The sequence below is a fragment of the Oryzias latipes genome, chromosome 20 (assembly GCF_053564925.1).
Source record: "Oryzias latipes strain Hd-rR chromosome 20, Olatipes_Hd-rR_3.1".
Lineage (NCBI taxonomy): Eukaryota > Metazoa > Chordata > Actinopteri > Beloniformes > Adrianichthyidae > Oryzias > Oryzias latipes.
The window spans coordinates 10513668-10535459 of record NC_136256.1 but is presented as its reverse complement, the minus strand read 5'-3'; the positions used below and the strand labels follow the sequence as shown (position 1 = coordinate 10535459).

Genomic DNA, 21792 nt, shown 5'->3' with positions numbered 1-21792 from the left:
AGGAAATTTTAAGTGGCCAGCTGCCCATTCTTAAAAGCACAATCATTCCTAAAACAGATAAAAACACAATAAATAGATAAAAATATAAAAGGATAAAAAGAATAAAAGCAAGTATGAACAATTCCTAAAAAAATGTCAAGTTTCCCAGAAATTCATTCAGCATTCAACAGTTTAGTCTGTTGCATTCTTTTTGCCTTCTGAGAACACACTAGAGAGTTTTGCCTTGATTGATGCTACAAAGCTTCGTTAAGTGATTTCCCAATTTAAAAGTAAAACCTGTTCACTGGATCCCATCCCCACCTGTCTTTTTAACCCTTGTGCTATCCTAGGCACTTTAACGTTGGGAGTGGAGTCATCTAGACCCACTAGACAGTGTGTTGAACCTTTTTTTTCATTTCTGATACTGTATTAATCCCTCAATGGGGAAATTCTTCTCCGCATCTGACCCATCCCCTGGAGGAGCGGTGAGCTGCAGCTGAACTGCGCTCGGTAGGCGGTAGCATTAAGGGTCACTGAGTGATGTGAATTGCTCGCTTTTGATATGGTAATTGCCTCCTGTACCATTGCTCATTCCCCTCCAGGAATCAAACCCTGGAATCCTGCATGGTAGCTTCCCACCTTACCAACCGAGCTTTTCTTCAATGATTTGTGAACCTCACTGGTGTCCATGGATTACATGAAATCTTTCCACCTTTATCCACCGTTGTCATGGTAGGGAGAACACGTCAATGTAAGGGTGGGGTCCTCTAAGATAGCACAAGGGTTAAGTCAGTGTGTTCATACTGTGAGGAGGAACTCCTGAACATTGTTAACCGCTCTATTTAGACTGGGATCTTCCCCACGTCCTTAAAGACTGGTAAAGAAGGTTCAGTCCTCGGCCCCACACTTTTAAACCTTTACATGTTACATGCAAAATATCAAATAACAAAAAGTTCAGAAAATGGTTAACAGGATTTGGATCCATTGAAATAATTCTACAGTACATAATCCTGACTACAGTTTACATGTCCACTAAAATGTTAAGTAAAAATATATTCCTAATTTTAAACATGCACAACAGTAAAAAATTAACAGATCTAATGATGCATGTCAGAAATACACGGTAAATACACTGAAATTAAATTAGATGAATACAGTTAGATAATTCCTTAACTATAATATTCATAAACAACACGATTTTCAAATCAGAAAGAGAAATGAAAGAACAGATCTCCATCATCTTCATCATATACTGTATCCTGACCAATGCAACAGTTGTTCTTCAAGACACTTAAAGAACAGATGGGTCACATTTCTGGGTGAAACTAACATCATTTTTTCTTCACTTGAGCATAAATATCTTCTGTTTTGTCAGCAGCCTGTGTGGAAATGTTTCCCCTTTGAGACCCTTTGACCTCTGCGTACACAGTGTCCTGCTGCTGGCTTCTGTCCTGTGGAGAGGCTGAGGAACCCTCAGATCCCCGTTTGAAGTTCAAGTCTCCATAGTGTAGCTCATCTTCAGTTTTAACGGTTGCTCCTTGAAGTTGAAGCTCAGTTGCAGGTTGTTGCTGTTGAAAACATCAACAATATGAATAAAGAATTATTGTAAGCAAAAAATCCCAATTTAAAAACAGAATTTAGAAGTGTTTGACTTCTTTTCAGACTAAGAGCATGGTGGAAGATGTCAAACTATTATCATCATTGAGACTCATTATTTACCACAGCAGCATTTCCTGTTGCTTTCAGTTATAACCTAAGTCATTGTGTTCTGTATGTCCACCATCATACAGAAAATGTTACAAAAACATGTTAAAAACACCAAAAGAGCACAATTTTCATCGGATTGGGTCTCTATGTCTTCTTTGGTCATCCTTTTCCCTACATACAATAATGTATATACATACCATCATTGCTTCATGATCCTCTATATAAAAAGAGTACATACTTAAATGTATCTTTTGCACCTCCCTTGTGGATTGCAATTAGATGTTGATGTTCAGCATGTGATCTTATGTGCTTTTAACTTTTAACTATGAACAGGAAATACTTTTCTGATGAAAGAACAGGAGTAAAACAGACAAACCTAACATTTTCTTATTCAACTTCAAGCCCTCTGGTACATTATAAATACTAAATCCTTGAAAATGATTACACTATATGAGCATTGTGAGGTAAAGTTGACTCTTTACTAACCTGCTGCTGTTGCTTATTTTTTCTAAAACACCTGGAAGACATCAGAAAAACATAAAGATAATTTAAAGTGACAACAGTTCAAAGGTGGTAAACAGGAGGGAAGAACTTACCCAATACAGACAATCAGGAGGAGGAGGAGGATCCCAGCAGCTCCAGAGATGATATAAATGAAATTTAGATTCTCTAAAAAAAAAAAAAATGATCAAGACTTGCATAAATAAAAAAGGGACAATAGTTTCCCCAAAACTTAAATAAAGACCTATAATAAATGACAAAGAATTTTGAATTCATCTTATTTCTCATGTTAAATTGAACACTCACTGGCCAATCTCCAAAGAAAAGCCCAAAACCTAAATTATTTTATAACTTGTGTTTTATTACATTGTGAGACCCACATCTGTTTTTATTTTTTGCTTGTCTTGTTCCTCATTTATTTTTAGTTTTACATAAACGTGTCTGCTCATAACTAAATCGAACAACTACCTTTGTGAAATTGTTTGTACCTTCAGTTTAGCAGATTAATTTAAATACATTCTATGTTAAATTAATGGCCTTTAAATTTGGAATTTCTTTGAAATTTATTAAGGCATTTTGCTTTTACCTTTAATTAAAATACTCATATTTTCTCACTATGACACTTCTTGTTGTAATTTGACCTCAAGAGAAAAGCTGCTGCTACTGGTTTTCACTAAGTTGTTTTGAATTTCAGTTTAATTTAACCCATAATCCCTGATTTATAGATTTGAACAATTTGGAGTTTAGATAATTTGTCTGCAGTTGTTCATCATGAGGCTTTGTTTTGGTCCATGCCTTATATACTCCTACTTTCTCCCACAGTTGATGCTTCATGTCTTAATATTTCTCATTGACAAAATGTTGACTGATTGATTTAATATTGGTTAACTTTCCATTTCACAAAAAAGATTGACATGTCCAGCTTCTTTACTTGTAAGTCCTGGTGCAGATTCAACAATCAGATCAATCTTTGGAGACGTCTGGTTCCCCAGATCATTTGTAGCCACACAGTAATAAACTCCTCCTCCCTCTGTGGCATTCAGGCTGTAAGATTCTCCTTCAGCTACTTTCACGTCTCCATCTTTGCTGCTCCTGAACCAGATGAAGTTGCTGACAGCAGGCTTGGCTCTGCTGGAACAGGTCATTGTCACCCAGCTACCTGCTGACACTAAACCTGATGGACTGATGGATGCTGAGGTCTTCTTAGGAGCATCTGAGGAAAATGTGACACAGAAACTTTATTCATCAGAAGCAGCTGAAGTGTGATGTGCTGACAGATCACTTACATGAAACACTGAGAGTCATGTGTGTCTCTGCTGTCTTTGGTGGTCCTCCATTCACAGGATATCTGGCAGAACAGTTGATGATCGATCCATCATGAGTGTCTGACAGAGTGATGATCTTCTGGATTTTAGTCGTAAAGCTTCCATCTGTGTTTTTCTCTGTTTGTCTCTGAAAGTCTGGTTGGAGACTCCAGGTGAGTTCAGGAGGGGAGTGAGGACAGGGAGTGGGAGCCGAGCAGGTGATGGAGACAGACGCCCCCTCCTTAGGATCATCTGGGATTTCAATGCTGGGACTCTGAGGAGAATCTGTGCTTCCACATCAAACACAGAGAAAAAAAAACTGATAAATTCAAACAACTAAATACAAATGTTTGTTTTCTAACACAGGCTTTCATTTCCTTCACTAGAAAAACAACTAACATCAGTATAATTGTCAAAAACAGAAAAAGTTCTTACCTTGAATTTTTATCTCAGTATAATTGCAATGGTCGGTTGCTTTAAATCCTCCATTTTCAATCCTAAAATAATATTTTTCTTTATAATTTGAGGTTAAATTAGAAAACAAAGTGGTGCAGTTATTCTGTGTCAGGTTTCCAATGATCTTCATTGGATAGATGTTTTCCTGCTTACTGCTGTTGAAAATCACATTCTCTGGATTTTGGAGAAAATTGTGATTATTCTTAATCCACATTCCAATGATTTTTATAGTGTTGTCAAACTTCTGTCCATTTTCTTCTTTAGTAGTAAAGCTACATGGAATTATCAAACAGGATCCACTCAGAGCTTCCGGCTTCTTTGGTGCAGTAATGTTGAGGTGTGGTTCTTTACATTGAGACCACACTCCTGTAATGATGAAGATGATGTGGATTTAATGATAAATTCTGATAAACAAATTGCAGTTCAGCTGTTTGTTCCACATGAAGCCTTTAAACAACATTAGAATAAATATTTCAAAGCAGAAATGACTGAAAAATGTCTGCAGATGAAAGAGAACAAACATCTGACCTGGAAGGAAGAAGACACTCAGGAACATGTTGACTGTCAGCACCTTCACAGACGGAGCTGCCAGCAAACTCCTACATTCATCCTTCATCTCTGTGGAAACTAGACGACTATTTGGAAAGAAACAAAGTTTTAAAGTGTAAAAATTACTAATGAAAACAGCTCACACTAAAACTTGATATCTGTGTATATTTGCCTATATTCCAGGTTCAATAATATATTTCATTTATACTAATGAATCTTTTAAGAGAAAAGCACTTTAGGTTTACTTTCATTGAGACATTATAATTTATTTTAGGCAAAACATCTGAAATCTGATTATTTACTTATTCTCATTTCAAACAAGCGACTACTTTTGTTTATTTGTATCTTAAAAAACTATAATTCTATTAATTTTTAATAAACATCGTAGTTTATCTCCAAATATCCCCTGTTTGTTGTTTTGTTTTTTCCAATAGTCTTTTAACATTTTACAATAGTTATAGGTATAAAAAAGCATAGAAAGAGAAAATCTAAAGACTAAAAGTAAATGTTTTCTCACCGGATGAGTCTGCAGCTGAAACAGAGAAACAAGAAGGTTTGGTCTTCAGTTGCTATGAAGAAGCTCAAAAAGCCACTTCTCTGTTTTAAAGCCTGTTTTAAAGTGTGGCGTAGAAATAGATGTTTATCAAAATGTATGTTTTTTTCCTGCTGTGACTGTGACAGAGGAAGTCATCTTCTAAATCCTCTTTAGGTCATTACAGCTTTGATGGTTCATTTACTCTTAAGAAAAAATAATTTTGAACAGACTGTTTTGAGTGATCTCTGTTGAAGCTCAGCTGAAAGTTTCAGAATAAAAGAAGTATTGTTTAGTGATTTACAAATTTTTTTAAAAAAACCTTCCAACTAGAAAACAAAGCAGCTACAGTTGTTTTAAAATCCTGATAAATTCAACTTCTTCTTTGAGGTTGATTTTTTTTTTCTTTCTTGTCCAATTTCTTCACTTCTCTTTTTAGTTCCAAAGATGAAGACACAGTTTTACACAAGTTTATCCACCAACTTTCTATACCCAATTAGTTCTATACAAAGTACTCAGTTTTAGATTCCATTAGGAGACCTCAGACACAGACAACCACACACACTTACATTCATTCCTAACAGATTTTTTTAAGGACCAACATGAAGTTTTTGGGAAGAAGCCAGAACGTCTGAAGAAAACCCAAACATGAAGATGGAAACCATGAAAACTCCACACAGAAAGGACTCAGTTAGTATTTGAACCAGAGCCTTTTTACTGTGTGGCTACAGTGAAAACCATCCCTCTGCCTAATATTCTAACATCCTAGAACCTTCATTAATACAGAAGTGACAATACCAAGCAGAAATACAGATGATTCTCAGTTTGACCCGAGCTAATATTTGAGCTAACACATGTGGAGGTGAACAGGGGTTCTATTATATTTTCTATGTTCTTTTTATTATACATTTAATTGATTCTATATATGCATGTATATTGTATTGCAGAAATATGCTTGATTCCTGCCTTCAGTAACAGATAATATGTGACGAGGTCACCAGTAGGCCTGTTTTTGACTTTTGGTCTGTTTTCTTTCTGTACTGGAGTGTTTATGGAGCCACACACTAGTCTAATGATGTATTTTGTATGTTTTCATCTTCCCTTTCTAAATAATAAAAAAGCCTTTTTGCCTTGAGGACAGAGAAAGCGGACAGCCACAGAGCCTAACAGGTCGAATTTCTCCACCTCTCCCCTTTTGCAAAAGGTTTGAAAAGTCATGCAAACTCTTGTGTGTCTTTTCATTTCCCAACCGCACATTTCATTTTTGGACGTTTTGAACCATCCGAATCTGCGAAGGCCGGATGAGACGGCAACACCCTCTACACATGTGGTCACAAGGCCTCAGTTTAGCACAATCAAATACCATAGTAATATAATCCAAAAAATGACGTGCATGCATTTGGACACCAGGTCTTAAGAGGTTGAACACAAATTACAAATGGTATAAATTTCCCTGCTTTTTATAATAATAATGGATTTGATTTATATGCTCTTTTTCAGATACTCAAAGCAGTTCCAATGTGTCCATTATTCATTCATTTTTCATTCATACTTGGTGATAACAGAGGCGTGGCTGCCAGTTCGCGCCTACGGTTTCTCTAACCATCATCATCTCTGACCCATCGATCACTGGACGACCTGCTTAACCACCGGAGCCACTTCCCACTTATGTTTAAATGAAGATTACTTCTGCTTATTTTAGAGGTTTTGTTCTGCTGATTTGGTGACCAAAAAAACACTTAAGAAATGTGACGCTAAAATTCAGCAGCTTTTATTAGATTAGGTATTCTTGATCATTTGACTATAATTTATATAAAAAAGTGAAATTTGGATTCTTTTAATGAATAACTATGCCATCTCTGCCTTTTCAAGGAAAGATTGTGGAATATTTTGATCCAATTGTTACATAACTAGAATCTTGTGGGAATACTGCAATAAATTGCTGCAACTAACTCTGAATTATCTGGATGATTTGAACCACATCAACTTAGTTTCTTGAAGTTTCTCTAAATCTAACTGGGACAGCATTTAGTTTAGTTTCATCCAATATTTTATAAAGACCAATAAAGTAAGGTTGTCATAATTGCACCATAATGGCCTAAATAAGTGACCATCAGATGACTTTAAAGACTTTTTGATGTATTTCCCATAATGAGATAGCAAAGGAAGACATTTCAGGTTAGAATTTGACCATTTTTTCCTCAAATACATGCTGAGTTTTTAAGTAAAGCTACAGTAACAGTAACAGTAAACGGATTGTAAAGGTAGAAACCAACAGAAGCACACTCAGTAAGGGTGTCTTTCTTTGTAACTCTCTGTGGTGTTGCTATTTGAAATAACACCTCTCTCATTTTAATTATTCAACATCAGCTCATTATGAATACTTATCTTTAAAGCTGTGAATATCTTGTCATAACAAGACTCAGAAACCAATTAAATGTGATCCCTAGACTAAAGCTTTGTTACTCGCCGCTGTATAGACACATAAAGTTAAAGTTTGTTTTCTGCATTTGACCCATCCCCGGGGAATGTTGAGCAGCAGACACAGCTGTGCCAGGGCACCATTTGGTGGTTCCTCCCCCCAATCCAACCCTTTAATGTTGAGTGTCAAGCAAGTCCTATAAGGCAGTGTTTTTCAACCAGTGTGCCGCGGCACACTAGTGTGCCGTGGGAGATGGTCAAGTGTGCCGTGGAAAATTGCCCTCATTAACTGATCTAAAAGCATTTCCCATCTCCAGGAAATCAGCTCTTTGTTCATCCAAACAGGTCCTCATCAGTCTGACCAATCAGAAGTGGTTAAAGTCTCCACTTCCTTGTTCCAATTTAGCTCATAACTCACTCATTTCCACCAAAAACACCAGCTAAAGCTCGTCTTTAGCGGTGTAGCTTTCCACAGAATCCGGTATCAGACCGTGGAACAAGTGAACAAAACCATGAAGCTCAGAGACGCAAGTCTTTCTGCCGTTTTCTCGCAGTTTTCACACTACATCTCCCATGATGCATTGGCTTAAAGGGACAGCGTCTTGAAAACACAACGAACATACAGTTTGAATGTAACTTAACTTTTATTACATCTTTTAGAAAAACATCTGCACCTTCCTGCTTTTTCTGCCACAATTATCACAAAAATGCACGTCAGATTGCCGGGGGGGGGGGGGGGGGGGGGGGGCTGTAGATCAAAGCAGACTATGAGTTTCTGCTTTTTTTTTTTTTTTTTTTTTGGGATGCTGGTGTGCCGCGGGATTTTTGTCAAGGTTAAAGTGTGCCGTGGCTCAAAAAAGGTTGAAAAACACTGCTATAAGGGACCCATTTTTAAAGTGATTGGTACGCCTCGGTCTGGGTTTGAACTCATAACCTTTCAGCTGCAGGGCGGACACTCTAACCACAAGACCACTGTGCTGGATCTCTACTGATATGACACCATTTAATTCTATAAGCTTCAGTTCCTTGAAACTACTTCTCTTTAAAGGTGTGAATGTCTTGTAAAAACAAGAAGCACAGAGTTTAACAAGATGTATTCTTCCTTCTGCAAAGTATTGCCCAGTCATTGGAATAATTTCACTAATTTTTAAAGTTTCTGAAGAGATGATCATTTTTTTTGGCCTGCACACTGCAGCCAGGGGTAGTTGGTTATGGGATGGAAAGTTCTTTAAAAAGCGTGTTTAACCCTGCAAACAAAACGGCTCTCATCTCATATTCTCAGATGCAAGACATCAATGAACAGGATGTCATTTATGTTATAAATAAACACTGGAGACGATCAAAGTCGCTGGCAAATCCAAGCAACATTGAATGAGCTAAACATGCGATTGTGGTTACGACTAGTACGATGATAACCTGAGGAAACGGCTAGTACATTAATGACCGGATCGCTTTGCGCTTTAAAGCGAACTACAAGAGCCCGCTTCTTCTTGGGAACCTTTTTTTTTAAAGCGTCCTTCACTCTTTCTTACTTCTTTTTCTCTTCAAGCTGCTCATAATTGGTCAACACATGTTTGTGGTGAGGGGGGGGCGCGAAATTGATAATATGGGGTCCTCCGGTTTCCTGGGACTAATGCTGACGTCACAGTATGTGATTGGCTGTACGTTGGTCCGATGACGTGTCTGACTGTGATTGGTCTGGACAAATTAAGATACTACCACAGAAGAAGATATTATGAAGTCTGTTGCAAACAAACAGAGCTCCGACATAATGCGACATAAAGCGTTGTCTTTTAAATGGGCCTTTATTATTGTAATGATTATTATTGAATGCATGTTCCCTTATGGTTTTTTTAATCCGTGCGCCCAGTGCTTTATTGTTGGCAGAATGGACCCGGAAGAACAACATGTAGCCGTGCTAACAACATTTTCAGCCAGGGCTGAACTTAAACTGGATTAACAAGTGGATTGTGGCAAAATCTCTTTATAAAAAATAAAAAGAACATTGTCAGACACAATTTATGAGGTAAAACAACTTTAGGTCACAAAACGGAACATGAAATGAAAATTTGTAGAGCCCGAGCAGATCTCGTCGTATGTAGTTTGTCCAAGTGGGGTTACCGTAGTGTGACGTTACTTCAGTTGAAAGGACCCCGAATGGAAGTTCCAGGCCGAACGGTAATGGTACTGTAGGAAAAAAATCTGTCGCTTTGAGATTTCTTCCATGCGTGTTCTTAAGTCGGGAGAATGACCAGAAAATGTGAACGGAATAAAATTAAGAGTTTTATAATTGTTCCTAAAACCCAAAGAGCTCTAAAACCAATAAAACAGATCATCTGGGTTCCCAAATCCAAAGCCTGCAAAATGTAAGAAGTTACATTCAAATTTACATGCAGCTTGTCTCGGAACAAAGGAACTTCCTTGAGTGCAGACTTTTAAACATGTGGTCAGGATCTCCTCCCCCGGAAGCATGATGGCGGCCGAATCTCCGCCTCTGGCCGCTCGGATTGGCCAGGTGGTCTACCACAATCTGCAGGTCTCAACGCTTTGTTCTCCACATGTGAGTTGGCTCCTTCAGAGGTTCCCACACATTGGATCAGTCAGAGAGATGGTTAATTTATGGTCATTGACACCATCACAGCCCAGACCTCCAAATGGCCTCTGAATATCAAAGTGTCCCTGCAGGGGGATTAGCTTGGGGCTCCAGTCAAAACCATTCCACTTATGCAACTTAAGGCCCGTACACACCGGGACGAATATTCGCCAGGCGTTATTCGCCAGCGTTTTTCGCCACGTTTTTTGTGTTCACACCCAGGCGATTTTCGCTGACGATGAGTGGAGTGAACATGCAATTTCATTCCCTGACATTAGATGGCGCTTAATGTAAAACAGAAATACTCCTGTACACAAGGTGGCGCTGCGCAACTTTACGCTTCTTAAAGTCGCTTTTCACTCAGAAGAAGAGAGCAAGTATTTACACGCTTGTCAGAATCAAACAAAGAAAACATGAATATTTCAAGCACCAGTAGCTCCAACTGGTGCTTGGTTCGGGGATGTTTTAGAATGTCCGTCATTATTGCTTCGCGGCTGTGTAGACGCTACTTGGCGTCTATCTTCTTCGCTGGTATGTGTGCTCAGCAAGGCAGTTTTGTGTTTGAGCGCCCCCAAGTTGTGTTCTACTGTAACTTCAGAAGCTCCAGACACGTGAGCAAAAGCGCCGTTCTCATTGGTCGAGTAGATTTCGACGCGACGCGTCGAAAAAAAAAAACGAACCCGAGGCGTTTTTTTTTTTTGACGCTTTAACGCGTGGCGTTTTTTCGCCTCGGTGTGCACACTCTCGTTGGTGCACTTTGTTTAGTCACGAGGCGTTAAACGTCGGCGAAAATCGCCGGCGAAATTCGTCCCGGTGTGAACAGGCCTTTAGGCTACGTTCACACTGCAGGCTGAAACGACCCAATTCCGAATTTTTTGCCCCTAAGCGGCCCAATTCTGATCTTTTCATGACAGTCTGAATGACACAGATCCGATCTTTTCAATTGCGACCCAGGCCCCGTGGGTTTGCCGTCCTGATTCCGAATTGTAGCCGTTCTTTTCAATTGCGACCGCCGTCTGACCGGCCAGGCGGCTTGATTCCGAACTGTACGTCATCGACACGCAACAAACGTCATCATTTTGCGTTGAAGTAGGCGGGAACGAGAACGTAAACATCAACCATGGTGGACGATGCTGCTGAGACCAGTCAGTGGAAGGGAAGGGAGGTCACTGATTGGATTAATATTTGGGGTGATCGCTTTTTTCAGGCCAAACTCCAGGGCTCTTATCGCAACCGGGCGGTTTTTGAAAAAATTTCCAGCTAAATGGCAGAGCGTGGTGTTGAACCTTTCCCGCGATGACTTTTTTTTCTTTCTCCCCTTTCCGACCGTGGCGATCCTCCTCCTCCTCCTCCCTGTTCTGATCCTTAGATTCTCCAGAACGGGTTAGTAAAGAGTCCATAGCATTTATTCTGGGGGAAACCTTCTTCTATTACCGTCCTCCTTCCTCCGTAACACACAACATGAATGCGCGCCCACACTGCCCCCCCCCCTATTCTCTATCGCGGCACGCGCTTGCACACACACACACGCGGGCGCGTGGCCCCAACACATGCACATTTCCTTTCCACAACAGTGGGTACAGACGATCCCGACTCCATTGCCTTCTTAAAATGAGAACATTGTAATTGTGCTGCTCCTTCGTGAAAATAAATTTAATATTACAAAAAGAGCTCCGCTTTTGACAACACTGTTGTTGACATCCATTGTTAACGTTTGCTGCACAAACAACAAGTGACGTCGTTCACCGTTGAGTATTCTTCTGGCTTCTGCGCATGCGGGTCTCGTTTGGGTCGTGTCACGGTCACACTGGAGATCACAAAAGTTCGGATTTACTTGGAAATGTGAACGGTCTAGCAAACAAATCAGATTTTTAAAAAAAATCCGAATTGAGCATTAAGCCCTGCAGTGTGAACGTAGCCTTTAGCAAGCTTCTTCAAAGTTCAAAGGACGGAAACAACACACACTAATAAAACTAAACTTCAGTGAGGCAGAAAAACATAATAAAATGAAGACAACAAATATATATTCCTTCAGTACCTACACCAGATCCACAACCAACCTGCACCTCAGAACTGAGAGAATCTTCTCCTAAACAGAACAGATCATTACTGACTGAAGGAACCGCATCAGCGTCATAAAGCTGAGACATTTAGTATTTCTGAATGTCAATCTTACTGTGATGACAAATCACATGCACTGGGCGTGCCTCAATGCGTTTAACTCTGCCCACGTTGAGGCACGTCTCGGTCTGCAGACTACAGCGAAGGGCTTCTCCCCTTAACCGACTCTGGTCCGCATTCACAGTTGCAGACGTGTTCACGCTGCTTTCCTCCTGCTGCCCACTCGCACCTTCCAACGGTGTTAAGAGCACCACGACAATATTAGATCAAAACAGTTATTTTACAAAACCTGAGAGAGCCGCAGCACAGGGATGAAAGAGCCGCAGGTTGTTCTAGCCCATGGCCGCTTTAGTTGCATTTATTTGAGGTTTATATTGTTGCCTATTCTGAAGTCTAACCATTTTCAAATTACCAAACTAAATCTCTTTAAAGACCCACTCCAATGAAATTTGTATTTTACGGGGTTTTTAACGTGTTCTTGTAAAATGTAAGATTAAAACTCCATTTCTGTGTTTTCTTCTTCTGCGTTGTTGGCCCTACCGGCAAACAACAAAAGTTTAGCGTGTTTTTGATGGGGCAGCAGCTGTCCTCGAACAGCAAAATCTGCTGGAAACAGCTGGAGACGATCTTCTAAATGCGCTTTTATTATTGTTATGATTAATATTAAGGACATCTTCGCTTATAATTTTTTAAATCCGAGCGGTCATTGCTTTATTCATTGGCAGAACGGACCTGGGAGATGGGTTAGCATTAGGCTAATACGTGTAATCCCTTTTGGGGTCATGGGTGTTTCTGGAGCTAACCCAGCTGTTGGGCAAAGTTGGGGAACACGTTGAATAGTCTGTTGCAGGGCCACACAACTGCACACTCATACACACACCTACAGGCAAATTTAGATTCACCAAATAACCCATGAACCACGTCTTTGGACTCTTGGAGAAAGTCGGAGTGCCCAGAGAAACCCAAGCATGTCCACGGGAGAGCATACAAACTCCACACCAGGAAAAGTCCTAGTTCAGATTTGAACCACCGCATTTCGCTCTGAGGAGAGTGGTAACCACACCACCACACAGCCCATGTTACTTTGAAATAATTCTAAAAATAATCTATGATCTGGTAATGTTTGTTGATTTATTTTTTCATTTGAAACAAATTTTTAATTGGTTGAATCTTGCTTTATTGACACTCAAAAACAATGATTAGCGTTTGAGATTTAAATAAAATACTTTTTTTTTGGATGAATGACTTTCTGAAATAAACACAACATATTTAATTTCTGGAAATGTGTGGGAGTGACCTGCTGGAGAATGCTGCTGATCCAGGCTGGTAGCGTTAAATTCCAGTCTGTAACTGGATCAGTTAACTCAAAGCATAAGTCACTTTTTTTCAATAAGTCACAAAAAGTCCAGGTTTTGTCTATGTTTTTGTGTAACATAAGCAAGTTGGGTTTTTTTTTTAAACATGTGATATTTTACTTGAAATTAAGTAAAATATGAAGTATTCATAAGGTAAATATAAAATGTATTTTTTATGATTTGTCCTTTCTAACAACACTTTTACATTTGACCAATTATCCATTTATAAAATATAATTTAAATAATCTAAATTTTATGAGAAAAATGTGAACAATTTATAAAAAATTATGCCTCAGTTTATCTGTTTTTTGAGTTCATTGGGCATTACCACTGATCACTATCATATAATGATGCAAACATATTTAGTCATATGTAAACACAACTTAAACGCAGTCAAATATGAAAATATTCATTTTTTACACCTGGGAAGTAATTCTAAATACTAGGGGGTGTAACAATTAACTATCAGTTAGTTGACATCCTGGGCTGCACGGTGGCACAGTGGTTAGCCCTCTTGCCTCACAGCAAGAAGGTCAAGTCCTAGAATCCAACCAGATTGATGTTTGAGGCAGACTCGAATCGAATCAACCAATGCCATAATTTCTTTTTGAAAGAGATAAATTGAATTTCAAATCATAATTGGAAAATACTAGTTGGATTGAGACATGTACCGTAAATTCCGGACTACAAAGCGCACCCGATTACAAGCCGCACCCACCCATATTCACGTGTTTGACTGCTTTTCTACATACACAAGCCGCGTCAGAGTACAAGCCGTGCATGTGTTAGCCGATATTGTCATCCTGACAGATCACGCCCAGCATCCCAGAGTGAGTGCAATTTATTAGCACATTGTGGGTGGTGCCAGTTTTGCCTCTGGGTCATGTATTTGAGTGTATCGATATCTGTCAAACAGCATGGACCTATATTCTGTTCACAAGTCCCTCAGTTATGGTGTTTTTATTTCATTTTTTTTTTACTTATTGACAATCTAGGTATCTAACATAAAATTACAAACAGTAACCATATAATCAACATTACATCCCTCAGTTATAATGAGGAAATTTACATCCGCGATTCCACATTTCCCATGAGTCTTAGGGGCTAAAGGCGGGGCCAACGCCCGGCTCGCCATTCTGTTGTACGTGTTTAAGAATTAGCAAGTAGCAGCAGTGCATGGAGGGGTGAACGGGAAAAGCTCTCCTTCCGCTTGTGTCGCAGCAGCGTTATGGGAGTAACAGGACTGGTTAGAAAACACAACGGTAAAATAAAGCAGCGGCGACTGAAAAGCGCGCGCCTCAGCGCGATACGCGCGCCTCAGTGCGGCGCGTGCGTCAGAATTCAGAAGCCTCTGCACTCCGCTCCCGCCCCGCGCGCTCCTTGTCTCCCCTTCCTATCTACTCCGACACCTCTGACCAGGGCAGCTTCAAGGAGGAGCGCTTCGTCCCCGTTGCGCCGGTCAACGGAGCAAATCGTTTCTGTGCAAAGCAATCAGACTTAATACTGTACGTTTTGTGTATGAGGGGCGGATGCGTTGTTACATCAGACTGCCATCGGCCCCGCAGCTCGATCAGCAGGAGAAGATGTCTCCAGCTCACACGGAGGCTGCGAGCTTTTCAAAGCAAAATTCCGCTTTTACGGTTTCCTTAGAAACCGTAAATGGAGTGTAAATTCACTCCATGCGCTGTTCTCTCCGTCACGCAGCAAACCGGCTTTTCCAAACCCGTTGGTGACGGTGGACTTTTTTACGCTGCTTTTAACGATTGCTTTTAACTTGAAAGCTTCATCATAATGTAGCGGCGATCACGTGCACGTTGGGTCTAATGGCCCCAAAGGATTCTGGGATGCGGCCGGGCATGCGTGTTTCGTTTTGTTGAACCATGACTGAAGTGTCTAAGACCTGAAGTCAAGTCCATGCTGTTTGGCTGCTAAGAGGTGTGTTGAATAAGAATGCCTCGTGCTTGGTGTTAGATAGAGAATTCAAACTATTCACTGAGGTCGAAAGTACGTACATGGCGGCCGTCAATTAAATCCATAAATTAGCCGCGTCACTGAATAAGCCGCAAGGCTGTAAGCGCAGGAAAAAAGTAGCGGCTTGTAGTCCGGAAATTACGGTAAGTTTATTTTAATAAACGACCAAGTGTATCACAGTGGACAACACGCATGATTATAGCAAAAGATGATCAATCCATCATTAAAGTCCAATGTGTGGAAACACTTTAGATTTAGCAAAGACGTGGTAGAATGTTCCCTTAAGATTATTTTATGTGGAAAAACAACAGTGGGCTGGACTTTAGGGAACCTAAATGTGAATGGATTTGCCACTAATTCATATTTACTTTATTTATTACTTTATATATTTAATATATTTATTGTTCACATATTTAACTTACACTTAATTATCCAGTAAGGACTAAAAGGAATCTAGAAAATTTTACCTGCACTGTTCAGGTATTTACTGTATCTCTTAGTCACACTGGTTGAATTTTTGGCTAAAGATCTCCTGGTCAGTGAATCGGATTGTTCAAAATGAACCAAAATAAAAAGTATATCGAATCGGCAACCACAAATATAGACTCGAATTGTTAGAATGAATCGTTACACCTCTAATACATAAAATGACTCCTCACACTTCAAATTCTAAGTAGCAGCTATTTCAACAACAAAATAATGAGTGACAATCAGAAAGCTAATTTAATAATCAGCTTCCTGTCATGACGCTCTTAGCGTGAGGACCCAGACGCTGGAACCCAGAAGGATGACAGGTAAGTGTTTTTGATGAGAAAAGGATTTATTATTTCTCCAGGGATGGTTGTGGTATTGTTGGAGGAGGTCCAGACTTGAGGACAGCTGGTGGCGTGGCTGGAGGGCTTAGTGCGGTTTGTGCGCCGTGGAGTCTTCTGGGTTCTTCTAAGCAGCAGAATGGCAGGACGTGCTGACGTCACTCGTGAGATGATGAATATCCTGTAGCAGAGAGCAAGGATTAATACAAGGCTGAGAGCAATGCAAGAGCATGAGAGCAATAACTGAAGACCAAGCTTAGTCACCTTGTGCTATCCTAGGCACTTTAACATTTGGAGTTGGGTCATCTAGACCAGTGTTTTTCAACCAGTGTGCCGCGGCACACTAGTGTGCCGTGGGAGATGGTCAAGTGTGCCGTGGAAAATTGCCCTCATTAACTGATCTAAAAACATTAACCATCTCCAGGAAATCAGCTCTTTGTTCATCCAAACAGGCCGTGATAAAACACTGAGTAGTTAGGAATATAAACGATCATAAAATACTTTTTTCGTTGTGTTTATTTGATTCTATTAAAGACATTTTGATAAGAATGACGGTAACGCGAAATAGCTGCAGCTATAACTGTGTAAGGAAAAGTCCCGCAGCTTTTACTGTCTCCACGACTCCACCAATCATTCTTGAAGGCTTAATCACATGTCATCAGTCTGACCAATCAGAAGTGGTTAAAGTCTCCACTTCCTTGTTCCAATTTAGCTCATAACTCAGTCAGTTCCGACAAAAATACCAGCTAAAGCTCGTCTTTAGCGGTGTAACTTTCCACAGAATCCGGTATCAGACCGTGGAACAAGTGAACAAAACCATGAAGCTCAGAGACGCGAGTCTTTCTGCCGTTTTCTCGCAGTTTTCACACTACATCTCCCATGATGCATTGACTTAAAGGGACAGCGTCTTGAAAACACAACGAACATACAGTTTGTATGTAACTTAACTTTTATTACATCTTTTAGAAAAACATCTGCAACTTCCTGCTTTTTCTGCCACAATTATCACAAAAATGCACGATCAAAACAGACTATGAGTTTCTGCTTTTTTTTTTTTTTTGGGATGCTGGTGTGCCGCGGGATTTTTGTCAAGGTTAAAGTGTGCCGTGGCTCAAAAAAGGTTGAAAAACACTGATCTAGACCCACTAGACAGTGCGCTGAATATTTTTTCTTCAATGATTTGTGATTTTCACTGGTGTCCATGGATTACATGAAGTCTTTCCACCTTTATCATGGTAGGAAGAACACGTTAATGTAAGGGTGGGGTCATCTAAGATAGCACAAGGGATAAGGGGTAACGAACTGGCGTTGAACTGAAGGATGAGGTCTCCTTTTAAACAGCATGGCAGATGAGGTGAGTGAAGTCAGCTGGTGGTGATTAGGAGGAGCACGGCTGGCAGAGCTGGAGGGGGAGGAGTCTGACAGGCACCATGACACTTCTTGCTGATTCATAAAACGTACATATAATATACACTTAAACTACATGAATAAAATACTATTTTCCTTTAGATAAGATATCATATATTGATCCCACGTTGGGGAACTTCAATTGTTACTGCAGGTCAGTGCAAAAGAAGAAAGAACAAGAGCAATGTGCAAAAAGAATGAAAGGGTATTTAAGATGTGCAAAAAATACAAAAGGTAATAACATTTAACAAAAAGAATAATCTACACCTATATACAGTATTACGACTTAACCCTTGTGCTATCTTAGATGACCCCACCCTTGCATTGACGTGTTCTTCCTACCATGACAAAGGTGGATTAAGTGGAAAGATTTCATGTAATCCATGGACACCATTGAGGTTCACAAATCATTGTAGAAAAAAGGTTCAGCGCACTGTCTAGTGGGTCTAGATGACCCCACTCCCAGTGTTAAAGTGCCTAGGATAGCACAAGGGTTAACATATTTTATACGTAATGATAAAATAAAAAAAGGTAAGAAGACAATACATTCGGATGGGCTATGGATGCATGATAACCGGTTTTGCACATGCATATTTAAACTGTGGCATTGTACAATCTAACAGCTGTTGGAATGAATGACCTGCGGAACCGTTCCTTCCTACATGGAGGGTGTAACAGTCTGCCACTGAACCATACTGTTTTGTCGTAAAGCTGTTAATACTGAACCTCACTACTTACTAACAAATATTCATATCACTGGTGTTTTAATATATAAATGCAAAAAGACTAATATATTTTCGCATTTTGCATTTGAGCTGGCTGTCCAAATCTTTCAGTCCACATCCCGTCTGCCAGATACATGATTCCTGTCAGAAGGAGGAGGTATCGGACAACCTAAGGAGGAGCACACTGAGTGCAAGATAAATGCAGTTAATTGAAACTCAGGTAGTAATGGAAGATGATACTGCCAGATGCACAGGGGAGTCTCCAGGGAGCATTCTCTTGTGTAGCACTTGTGCTATCCTAGGCACTTTGACATTGGGAGTTGGGTCATCTAGGCACACTAGACAGTGCGCTGAACCTTTTTTCTTCAATGATTTGTGAACCTCAATGGTGTCCATGGATTACATGACATCTTTCCACCTTTATCCACCTTTGTCATGGTAGGGAGAACACGTCAATGTAAGGGTGGGGTCATCTAAGATAGCACAAGGGTTAAAAATGCACAATAGAGACATCAATGTGGGGAATTGGGAGCTCCAGAGAATCCGTGAAAAATCCAGTCTAGGGTGATGCACACGAAATTCTATCCAAAATCTAAATGTATGCAACACATCAACAAGGGTCATACTTGACATCCAAAAACGGAACAGGGATCAACATCAGCAGGCAGACCCATCAACCTGCTTATGCTTGCACAAGGGTTGGAAACACAACAAACTGGCAGAGTGTAGGTGAAGGCATGGAGCTTAAATACACCAGGGGGGTATTCCAGAAAGCAGCTTATGCTATTTAACACGGTAAGCTAAGGAAGCAGATAACCTCAGCTTTCGGTTCCAAAAATGGAGGTATGTTTCAGGGTAGGTCAAGTTGCCATAGTAACTCATGCCCTGAACAATACCTGGTCTGGAGCAGGTTTAGTTGAAGATTAGTTTGTTTTCAGAGAGGTGAAGGAGCATGGCGTGTCCATTTGAAGATGATTTAGTGCAGGGGTGTCAAACATACGGCCCTTGCAGCTCCAAGTCGATGGTTTGACGGACCATCTTTTCTGCGCAGTTCAGAAGATCAATGGCCAGTATGTCCAGCCTCCACCGCACCAGAGGACACCACAGAGATCAAGCAGCACGTATTCTGTGGTCTTATCCAGAAAACCCGGGATCCACAAACACCAGAAATCACACAATTTGACAACTGGATTGATTTAATCAACGCCACTCAGCAATTACTTCACGGGGCGGCTGGAGATGGTGAGCAGTCTCAAGAGAGAGCTGGTGAAGCAGAAAACCTGCTCCTGAGAACAAGCCAAATGGAGTGCTTTACTGAAGAAGTGAAATGCCTTAAAGCTGGCAGACCAGTACCACCAAGCAGCAAATTGAGCACATTGGCCCCAAAAATGGACTCTGAACCACGTCTTATCCGTGTGGGAGGACGCCTCAGATGGAGTGACTCCTCATGCATCGATGAAATACATCCGGTTGTGTTGGATCCCAGTCATGATATAACCAAACTTATCATCAAAGAAGCTGACGCACGCCTGCTCCACCCAGGAACTGATAGAGTGTTTGCAGAAATCAGGCGTTACTACTGGATTCTGCGTGGACGACAAGCCATCAAGAAGTTCCAAAGAACCTGTGCAGAATGCAGAAGGTGGAAAGGAAAGTCAACTGTCCCAATAATGGCAGATCTTCCCCCTGCAGGACTGCGACTCCTAAAACCTCCATTCTTCTCAACAGGGGTGGACTGCTTTGGTCCGTTCACTGTGAATATAGGCCGTCGCACAGAGAAGCGTTGGGGGATCACCTTTAAATGCCTAACTAACCGATGCGTTCACTTGGATCTACTGAATGGCCTTGATACAGATGCATTCTTATTAGCAACGAGAAGGTTCATCGCACGCAGAGGAACCCCATCAGAGATTCTCTCGGATCAAGCAACGAACTTTCGAGGTGTAGAAAGAGAACTGTCTGAAGCTTCTGCAGCTATGATGCCAGAGATCCAGGACAGGCTTTCGCAGAAACAAATCAAGTTCCAGTTTAACCCACCTGCAGCTCCTCATTTCGGTGGTGCCTGGGAGCGTGAGATACAGTCAGTTGAAAAGGCCCTACAAGTAGTGTCGGGAAATCAACCACTTGGTGAAGACGTTCTACTGACACTACTTATAGAAGTGGAGGGAATCCTCCACTTCTATAAGTGGTGTCCATGGATTACATGAAATCTTTTTCCGCCTTTATCCGCCGTTGTCATGGTAGGGAGAACACGTCAATCCAAGGGTGGGGTCATAGGATAGCACAAGGGTTAAACCAATGTCAGCATGAATTATTATTAGAATGAGCTTAAAAACATTTTCTTATCTTCTGCTGCACAAAAGCATCTAATTGCTGTTCAGGGGCAAAGGTCTTAAAGTATAGACTTGCATTTTCAAGTATAGATTGGGGAAAAAGTGGACTCCACACCAATACAGTCATGTTTATATTTGATAGTAAAAGCAGAAAAAGGATGACAGCGCACCCAAATCCCAATGATAGAAACATGTTTGACTTGATTTTCCCAGCAGTTTTATTTCAGCAGGATGATCTTTTCTGACACACTTATTTGTTTTAGTTTATTATGAAAGGAACTTGTATGTGCTTATGTTAGAAAAAAACAAGTTAAAATTGTTATATGTAGATAAAATGTGAACTTTATGCTTGAATTATTGTATATTTTTTAAAGCTACACTTTTATAAATGAATGGATTAATGACCACATAAACAGATAAAATATGTTTTTTTAAAGAGGGAGGTGGGAGTCTGTGGCTCTCACTGGTTATTTCTCAGTTAGAAACTAACCCAAGTGGCTCCTTTAGACAGAAACAGAAACAGGGTGCAACAGCCTGGCAACTTGTTTAGAGTGTACATTGCCTTTGCTCAACAGTAGCTGGGCTGGAACCAACAACCCTGTGACCCCTAAAGAGGTCCAGCAGGTTCTGAAGATGAATGAGAGGATGTAAAATTGCAGTATTCATTTTTTAAACTGGTAAATGCTTTAAAAAGTACTCTAATAGACATCCTAAAATATCCCAAGATTAGATGTCTACAGGTAGATTAGTAGTGAAGAATATATAACCCATAGAACTGGTTCAGAATGATGTTCAGCAGATCATGCATACCATACATGTGAGAGGCCCTACTGCACTTTAGAGGAGCAGACACATGGTAGGGCAGGTTCTGGAGGTGGGTGTTAGGCACTCATGGTGTGAGGGGGAGACTGTTTACAGGATGTGTTGTGGATTCTTTCTTTGCAGATGGCGATGTATCAGCTAACGTCCCTGGGAGCCATGTAACCGGAGACCACTGACCAGGCGGATTCTTCACCCTCCTCTCTG

At 40.5% G+C, this 21792-nt stretch overlaps 2 protein-coding genes across 2 annotated transcripts in view; both read right to left on the bottom strand.

Moving 5' to 3' along the window:
- Nucleotides 1–1191: 1191 nt before the first annotated feature.
- The window catches only part of LOC101157818 (myelin-associated glycoprotein), a 52222-nt gene continuing 31621 nt past the window's right edge, over nucleotides 1192–21792 (bottom strand). Inside the window, exons 6-8 of the mRNA XM_023950344.2 lie at nucleotides 2283–2355; nucleotides 2173–2203; nucleotides 1192–1547 (exon numbers count right to left, since the gene is read on the bottom strand). Coding sequence (XP_023806112.2) covers nucleotides 1311–1547; nucleotides 2173–2203; nucleotides 2283–2355 — 341 coding nt within the window. The 3' untranslated portion in view covers nucleotides 1192–1310. The remainder of the gene's footprint in view (nucleotides 1548–2172; nucleotides 2204–2282; nucleotides 2356–21792) is intronic.
- On the bottom strand, nucleotides 3002–4389 carry LOC144988485 (myelin-associated glycoprotein-like). The gene is made up of 4 exons (XM_078938920.1): nucleotides 4368–4389; nucleotides 3927–4310; nucleotides 3474–3776; nucleotides 3002–3400 (listed from the first exon to the last, which is right to left on the bottom strand). Exons 1-4 carry the CDS (start codon nucleotides 4387–4389, stop codon nucleotides 3072–3074), a joined length of 1038 nt encoding a protein of 345 aa, XP_078795046.1. The 3' UTR covers nucleotides 3002–3071.

What these genes read in the sequence shown, in the direction of transcription:
- LOC144988485 (XM_078938920.1), bottom strand. Translation starts at nt 4,389, where the DNA reads ATGTGGAACAAACAGCTGAACT. An exon ending in GTGGAACAAACAGCTGAACT is followed by an intron (nt 4,311 to 4,367) that starts GCAATTTGTTTA and finishes TCATTACAGGAG; the next exon opens with TGTGGTCTCAATGTAAAGAA. An exon ending in TACTGAGATAAAAATTCAAG is followed by an intron (nt 3,777 to 3,926) that starts GTAAGAACTTTT and finishes GTGGAAGCACAG; the next exon opens with ATTCTCCTCAGAGTCCCAGC.